Genomic DNA, 8,929 nt, shown 5'->3' with positions numbered 1-8,929 from the left:
AATAAGAAAAATATTCTAACATAAATCCCTCTTGGTGAGAAAAATTATCTTGTCAGAAAGAAAACAAGAAAAATCTCCTTAATTTAAGATATTTAATCTTACTAAGATTTCAGTTTTTGCAGTGCAGAGATTTGAAAGAAATAAGAGCAGATCCAGCTTAGACCTGTGAGGAGGGGCAGACAGTGACATGTGCACAACAAAGCCCTGTTGAATGTTTGATGAGCCTCTCTTTAAACACGACAGAGTCAGACTTCATAGCTATAATTTATTTTCAGACATTATGCACGTTACTTTGGAAACCAGCAAACAAGAAAAGTTGTTTTTTTTTCAGCAGCTTGAAGAGTCAGCAGTACCACATCTAGTATTTTTCTCTTATTTGGTTGGACCTTTTAGTTTCTTCAGCCTTCTCCCTCTTCCCCCTCCTGGTTTCTCCCCCTGCCTCTTCTCCCTCCCCTTCCCGTCTTCTTGTGGTAGTAGCATTTAGCGAGCTCTGTCACACACCGACAGAACTCGCGGAAGTTCACCTCTCCGTCGTGGTTTTTGTCCAACATCTCCATTGCTTCCTCGATGTCACCTGCACTGATTTTATCCTGGACGCAAACATAACAGTGTTAGCAGCAGCAGGAACAATGAAAACACCGGCCTGCACAAACGTTGCACGTATTTTCTTAATTAAGCTGCTACACCTTTAAGTCGGGGCTCTGGATTTCCTGTTCGAAGAGCTTTTTGAGCTCCTCCTTGTTCAGCTGACATTTCTTGCCACCGTCATCAGCGTACTCCATGAAAATGTCCACAATGTTTGTGATGACCTGATCCATGCGGGCCATGGTTGAGGCTGGACAAAACAAGCATTTAAAGTTGCAAGAAATGTAAGGAAAAGATTTAAAGAACTTAATCTAAGAATATTTGATCATACATGCAAACATGGGAATAATAAAAGATAATTAAAGGTAAATACTACAAAATTTAGCAACTTTTTATAATCAACATTAAATAACCTTCATGCTTTTGTTTTGCTGTTTTGTTTTTTTTCTTCTTCATAAAGCTCACCCTGAGTACTCACCTGACAGTTTGCGTCCACCAGGTGAAGAGAGGTCGCCCCTGTGTCAGCAGCTTGGTCCCAAACTGAGACTGCCGCAGGCTTGAGAGGAAAGACCTTCTCTTAAACAGCGGGGAACGCTGTGTGTGACTCACACGAACACACATGAACGAAAACAGCCACACACACGCACCATGAGTGATTCATGCATATGAAATGCGCCTCACTCCACCCAGGCCAGCATCACAAGCTGTGTCTTTTATGTGTCCAGCACACCCCAGCAGAAACAGGCAAACATTTATGTCTGTGTACAGAAATAACTTACAAGCTTTTTTTTTAATTTTCCTTTCTTATAAGCAGATCATTTTGAATATATTGCTCATAAACAGCTGCATGAGTTCTGCTACAAACTGAGCTTGATCACTTAAGGCTGGAAAATTCCACTTTTAATGAAAACCAGCTCAGCGTAATCTTGAAGAAATGAATGGAAGCTTGTTGTTTGGGGCTTGTATCAATGCAGAACCTCTGTGTGTGCATGCATGTGATGAGTACCTTTGTATCTGATTTAGGCCGGGGATTTACTAATAAATCAGGGTTGCGTTTTATTTCAGGCTTGCTGCTTCCAAGAAATTGTAGTTCTGACTGTGATTCTTTGTGCATTGGTCTCTGGTGGTTTTTATTCATTTCCTCGTGATCATTTTCACAAGAATTGGATTGTTGTAACAAGCGACACATCCGGGCCTCAAAAAAGGATCTGAAACTTAAGGTACGCTCATTGTGCAAGGTTATTTTTTACAGTGACTTATAGAAGAGCATATCCCTGTCATTTTTCTACTGTTTATTATTACAAAAATTCTGAAAACAATGTGCAATTTTTTATGGACTGCGTTATCTTGGGCAGACAAAAACATTAAATAAGTTGAAGCTTGTGGCTTTAACATACAAAGTAGGGATCAGGAGACTTTGCAGAAAGGTGTAGGTGTTTCGCTGCAAGTAGTCTGCAAAATTACAATTTTGTTGCAATAATACAAATAATAATACAAAAAATGAGAACAGTTCAACACATGTACCACTGTCATGGTGATTCCCAAACAACTGTAAACAGATAAACTGATATCTGAATAATCATCTGAAGGACGATGCCTCGCTCAGCTCCTGTGTCATGTGTTTGCTGGATTTTATTCCTGAGTTTTATGCTCCTTATTCCATGTACAGACTTAAGACCGAGCGCTTCTTCTTTTGTTAGGCTTCTGCACGTTTATGACTTTTAAAAACATCCTCTGCATACACGCAGTTAAAGTTTGAAGAAAAGCAAAGCTTTATTGGAAGCATAAAGAAAAGGAAAATGGTTTAATACCTTTTTCAAAAAACTGTAACTCAGAAATATTTAAAAAATACTTCTTTAAAATATAGCTTTCATGTTACAAAATCTACCCTGAATGAGCGCCCGTCCTGACTATGCCCTTGAGCATGTATGAGTCTTTTTACTTTATTCTGCTTGGTGTGACTCATTCTGGATTTTTCCACTCCTCTGTTCCAAGGCAGTGGGCTGGAAGCACTTTTCACTTCAATTTAACCCCCACCAAGTTCCCTCTGTGGATCAGTTCACTCTTTAACCAGGCTGTATTACCTCCACCTATTGTGGACTGATCACATTTCCCTTGCAGGAGAGGGTAAGGAAACTAAGCCTTCATATCATATGTTGCTGAAGACAAAAACATTAAACTTTTTTAGCACCACATTGTCCAGGAGATGCGTTACAGTTTCACTGCTGGAGAGGGACTCCTGCACCTCCTCAGGGTTAAATCCACAACCTGAAGAGATTTTATCTTTATGTGATTCAGGATTTAGGAGTACACTTATCAGGGCAGTAATTTATTTATTTTTTTCAAAATGTGTTGCTGTTGTTACGCTAGCACAAATGCATCATGTTTGACTACATACTCATCTCTCCTCAGTGATCCACAGGTTAAATCTCATCTCTCTGTTGACGAGTTCTGGCCGCAGCCAAAAGAGCGGGTCTGTTTTAGATGAGTTAAAGCTTGATTTCATTGGTTTGGGCTTTAGTTTGGGCTGAAGCCACGTAGCGGAGAGCATCGCTGTTTTGTTCAGTGCTCGCTTTATTTAACAGCACTGGCAACTTATTCAGACTTCTCTGGTGTTTTAAAAGCCCCTGAACCAAATACAAGCGATGCAGGAGAGCTGGAACATAAACCTATTTTTATATGTGGATTACTCAGTTATTACCAGGAAAGGCTGCAGGTTTATATCCAGAGCTGGACCCAGGGTGCATGGGGTCCTAAAACTAATTCAACTCGGAGCCTCACTTTCTGCTCAGCCTACAGCCCACCTATCATCACACTGTTCATGATTGATTATTACAACAGGATTCTATAGATAAAAATTATTGAGGACCAAAAGGGTTGCTAAGCAGTTAATTAATAATTGCCTATAAAAAATGAGAGGCAAAACTTAAATAAAACTGTAATGAACTTATTAAATGAATGAAAAAAAAAATCATCCATCTCGATTCAGATGAGCCGAATTTAAATCTGGCTCCATCTGATAATCAATGATCAAAACTTGAATTCAATAAATTCTAAAATCGTATTGAATTAAATGTATTTAAGGATTTAATATTCCCTGTGTTACCTGCAATTACCTAAAACTCACCAACTTTTTAATACATATTTTATCTGTAGTTTTAAAAATGACAATACTGTTGTCTGGTAAACTCTAAATACAATTTTAATTCACAGGAGTGCTCCTAGATGCTCTTGAAATACATTCAAACAGGAAATGTGAATATTTAACAACATATTTTTAAAGCATAATGTGTCTGCTTTTATCTAAAATCTTTTTGTTTAATAAAGCTACTTTTACTTGGGTGTGAGTTTACAGCCCCTGAGCCTCCAGGTTCTGCTTTACGCCCCTGCCTGTGAGAGGGGCCACTTTCAAACATGCAGGGATTGCAATCTTATTGTGGTAGAGGGGTTTGGTGCCTCAGTGACCCCAAGAACAATACAGAAGGAGCTTCAGCTTCAGATGGGACTCCCAGGCTGGACAAGTGTTGGGGGAGAGGCCTAATAAAACGCAATCAACTTTTGCGTTTTATCAGGCCTTCCCATGAAGACTTCCCATGAATAAAACACTACTCAAAAATAACAATACATATGCCGGAGCATAATATGTAGGCCTATGCATGTTCCCTTTACAGTTCGTCCTGCCCCCATAGAACATGCTGGAGGGACAATTTTGTTTTAGGACAACACAATCAGGTATAAACCCACTCCCACAGAGGATGAGTCGTCAGGAAACACCTTAGGGAATATCGTCATCCTGCCTGAACATGAATTACATTCCACGTCTGAAACTGAACAATAAGGAAACATTATATGACAACAAATCACACCACTAATTTGATTACAATTGAAGTATACTTTTTGATCCCAAAGGGAAATGAAATCTAATAATAACTTCCTGTTATAATTTTGTCATCCCTCAGGACTAGCATTCCTGAGGGATGTTAGTTCCTCAGGAATGCTGAAGGACTAACATCCCTCAACTACCAGCTACCAAAGAAGAAACATGTTTCAAATAGTTGCTTCTTTGGTATTTTCTGGAGAACACTGGTCTGTAAAGTGAAGCTTCAAGAGCAAAAACAGACATAAAAGGTGTAAAGGTTGTTTCCAGAAGTAAATGCTAAGTGAAAAAAGGTTCTCCATTAATCTCCAGTCACTTTCAGACCAAAACCATTACAAAAATTAGAAGCAAGTACTAAAGCACAAATCTTTTTGATGTCCCTCCATGTAAATACTGTAGAGCAACTTATATAATAAATTGAAATGCATTTTAATTTAATTTCTTACTTGAAGCTTAGAGGTTGAAGAAGCTGACTGGAAATCAAGATTTGAGATGATGGAAATCTCCTGATAGACTCTTTATTTGTCAAGCTTTGTTACTGAAGGTAAAGACTTCAGCAACACTTGAAGTGCTAAAAAAAAAAAAACTTTATTAGTAGACCACATGTTTCAGCTGTTGCCTTCACCAGAGACCTGTTAGATGTGTCATAATTAAAAAATAAATAAAAACAATGAAGTGAGCACAATCTTTCTGCACAATCTTTCTTTCCTCGAAGTGAAATTGAAGTTGCTTAAGCTGGTGCACAAAAAAATTGCCTGAACAACTTTTAGGAATTACCTGCCATCTAGTGGAGAAAATTAGGTACAAAACATCTTGCTACCAAGGATTACTGCTTTTAACTAACATCTGAATTGCTTAGTTTCCACAAAGCCTGGTTGATGGCTCACATAGTAGAGTCAGACATTTTCCAACTACTTAGAAAAGAAATTAATATTAGGTTTTGCAAACAGAAGCTAATTTTATTGTACCACATTGCAAAAGTAGGAGCAGAAAAGCTTTAGATAAATGCAGCAAGTGGCTAAAAAAATCTGATTACTATTTTAAAAGAAAAACTAATATATTACATAGATCCATTACATAAAGGGTGTAATATTTCAAATGATGAACATAGCCTGTATGTAATGAAAACTAAAAATTATGTTACAGAAAGTTTTAATAATTTTAATATATTTTAAATTATAGCATATTAATAGAAGTAATAGAATTAGAGTGGAACCAGCCACAGCAATAACCACAGCCTTAAGAGGATTGTCATGCAAAATCCATTCAAGAAATTAGGAGGGCTTCTAAAAAAGTGGACTGAAGCTGCAGCCAGTTCATCAAGAGTCGTCATGCCCAGATGAATCTTATCTTGAACCAGAAGCAGAGCCAGGAAAGTACAAGGAGTACTTCATGCCTCCTTCTGCTGATAAACTTCATGGAGTTGCTGATATCATGTTCTTGCAGGACTTGGCACCTGCCCGTATGCAAAGGCTGACTTTAATGATCTTCCTGTCTTTGGTTGGCCAGCAAACTTCCCTGACCTGAACACCGTAGAGAACCTACAGAGTACTGTCAAGAGGAATCTGAGAGACATCAGACCCAACACTGCAGATGACCTGAAGACAGCTGTCAAAGCAGCCTGGGCTTCCATCACACCTTTGCAAAACCACAGCCTTATCCTCTCTGTCGCACTGCATAATGAAACCAGCCAATAACTGACTCCATAGGAATGAACCTTCTTTTCAGAAGACTGACATATCAGTTGAAAATATCATTTTTGAAAAATGATCCCATGTAACATTTACATAATTCTTGAAACAGAATTTTGGGGTTTGTGATTGGCATTCCAAAGGCCTAAAGTCATGAAGATTACGAAAAATAAAGGTTTGAAATATGTCACTCTATTTGTAATGAGCTTATCAAAATAAGAGTTTCACTTTCTGAAATGAGTGACAAGAAACATTTAACTTTTTGGTGTATTTAATTTCTTGAGCTGTACTCAAAATTAAGCATTTCCTCTAAGCTGCACTTTATACCTTTATTTTGAAAATCCCACCCCCACCACTGTATGGTTCTATTGACAGAAAAGAATGTCTTTATTTTTACAGCGCAGTTGTCTACGTTTTCTTTTGCATGTTTGGACACACCCATAAACAGCCTGGGTTTAAATGCTAGGCTGTTTAAACCTTTGACCAAACATTTTCTGCGAACATGCAAAGTATTTGAGACATGCACAAACGTGCCAAAGAAAGATGCTTTTCTTATGTGTTAATATAGTCTTTATTTATGTTAACAATTAAAGTGAAAACATTAGCACACAGTTCAACACCTCTTTATATTTCTTTCTGTTCTTGTTTTTGGGGGTCTTCCATTTTCATTGGCATGAGTTTGACTGATTTGGATTGTGTTGGGTTTATTTGCCTTTTCTTTTCAATTTAATGCCCTTTTTTTACAATTTCCTTTGCTCACACGACATTAATAAGCACATAATTAATTGTTCTGTTGAAATAATGAAAGTTGTTATAAAGCTGAGGTGTAGACTGAGTATTTGAAAGTATAATATTACACACTAACAGTTAATTATTTAAGCAAATCTAACAATTTCTTTAACTAACAGGTATTTTTACTTGCACAATCAAACAACTCAAAAGCCATTGTCCTGAAAGACTGATTACTTCATTTTTTTTATTTAACCTTTATTCTACCAAGATAGAAAACACACATTGAGATTAAAAACCTATTTTTCAAGGGAGTCCTGCCCAGGGCACAGCAACAAACACAACAGAAAAATAAACCCGTTTCATCAGATACAGGCGTCTGTTTCCTTCTCTTGTGGCACCATCTTCTGGCCAAAATAAAAATATTTAAACCGCAAGATTTTCATCAGGGTTTCCATTCCCTAATAGCTGGAAAATGTAGAAACTGTAATCCAGGTTTCGGTTTAAAGCTTCCTGAGTCGTCTCTCTCAGTCTGTGCTGAGCAGAGAATCATCTACACAGAAAACCTGAACAGCTTTTTGCTTTCATGGTTCTGAAACTGGGGTAAAAGTTCCCAAAACGTATTTGGGCTACGTTTTGAAATTATACAAGTCATTTACAAGGTGAATACAAATGGATAACCTTCACCATGGTGCAACTTGGTCAGTGAGGATGAACTGTTAATTCAATAGCAACCGAAGCATTGGCTTCCCTTTTCAACAACAAAAATAAAAATGGCAATATGATTAATAAAAATGATTGAAAAATAATGCAAACCAAACTAATAATGTTTTGCATTTTATCCTAACACTAGCGGATTTACTAAAAGAAGATGTACGGTAAAACACTTTTAGAAATGCCAATGCTAGTTAAGCCATTTTGTTTTAATGTGACCATCAAATCTATGAATGAATGCAGGGATCTATAGCCTTAGAGTAGGTGAGAAACCAGCCTCTTTTCTGAGTTCTGACTTAAGGGGAACTTTCTCTAAAGTTAACCAACTGCAACGACTTGCTTGAAATATATGGTCACATTTTTGTCTTTTATTTTTAACAAGCAACACATGAATGAAAATGTTTGCAGTTGTTTGTAGAATGATTTGACATGTCTATCAGCATTGTAATACTTGGAAACGTAATATCTACAGAGGAGTTTCTCTGAGAACCACTGCTGACGTGTGCTGAACAATGTTCTTTCAGTTTAAAACGAATGAAAGTTTATTCTGTTTAGCCATCTGGGTTAATCCAATTCAGTTTATTTATACAGCACAGATTTATAAAAAAATTGTGGTCTTGTTATTAAATAATGGAGTTAAATTCCGTTTATTATTGAAGTCAGTAAAAAGGTTTTCTGACTAAGGAAACCCAGTAGGTTGCATCACGTCACTGACTTTGCACAAATTCCTCCCACTGGACAGGCATGTAGCAACAGTGGCTGGCCGACTCCATTGAGTCACGTGTTTTGCAACAACAAATCCCCTTTAATCGGTCAGGAAAAAAATAAACTCTCCACCAGAACCTGCCTCATGGCGAACCGCAATCTGCTGCAATCAACCAGAGGTTTGAGAAAACAGAGCAGACACTGACTCAGTATTTTCTATGTTAAAGAAAAAAAAATTCTTTCTCAGTGTTCTGATAACACGTTCTGGATTTACATACCCATCGTCCATCTTCCTGTGTTGACAACACACAGAAAAAGCTCCATGGTTTACATGTTCGTTGTTAAAACTCGAACAAGTAAGGTTTTTATTGGCCTACTAGAAGTAAGGTTTTTATTGGCCCTCAATAAGTAAATTTAGCTGCCTCAGCTAAAGATTGAAGAAGGATTTATGTGTGAGATGAGCATCAGATGTGAACTTGTCAAACCTCCAAGTTCTTTCAAAAGTATTTTTCAGTACTGGGAGAACTTCTCCATCCTAAAATGATAGCATGTGTCATTGCATAAAGCTACAGAAAGATGCAGGCAAAAAAAAACCCAAAGTAAATAGAGTAATCAAGCAAACAGTGAA

General features: G+C 37.4%; 1 protein-coding gene across 1 annotated transcript; it reads right to left on the bottom strand.

Annotated features, from left to right (window-relative positions):
- Positions 1 to 251: 251 nt before the first annotated feature.
- s100w (S100 calcium binding protein W) lies at positions 252 to 1,201 on the bottom strand. Its single transcript, XM_008431739.1, has 3 exons — positions 1,064 to 1,201; positions 687 to 835; positions 252 to 590 (listed from the first exon to the last, which is right to left on the bottom strand). Exons 2-3 carry the CDS (start codon positions 825 to 827, stop codon positions 399 to 401), a joined length of 333 nt encoding a protein of 110 aa, XP_008429961.1. The 5' UTR covers positions 828 to 835; positions 1,064 to 1,201; the 3' UTR covers positions 252 to 398.
- Positions 1,202 to 8,929: the final 7,728 nt, after the last annotated feature.

The sequence above is a fragment of the Poecilia reticulata genome, linkage group LG16 (genome assembly GCF_000633615.1).
Source record: "Poecilia reticulata strain Guanapo linkage group LG16, Guppy_female_1.0+MT, whole genome shotgun sequence".
NCBI classification, from domain to species: Eukaryota; Metazoa; Chordata; class Actinopteri; order Cyprinodontiformes; family Poeciliidae; genus Poecilia; species Poecilia reticulata.
The sequence above is the reverse complement of the archived record's forward strand: the minus strand, read 5'-3'. Positions and strand labels throughout refer to the sequence as shown.

Excerpts from the sequence above, each read along its gene's own strand:
- s100w (XM_008431739.1), bottom strand. The coding sequence starts at position 827 with ATGGCCCGCATGGATCAGGTCATCACAAACATTGTGGACATTTTCATG. Across the intron at positions 591-686 it reads TCCAGAGCCCCGACTTAAAG|GATAAAATCAGTGCAGGTGA; the intron begins GTGTAGCAGCTT and ends GTTTGCGTCCAG.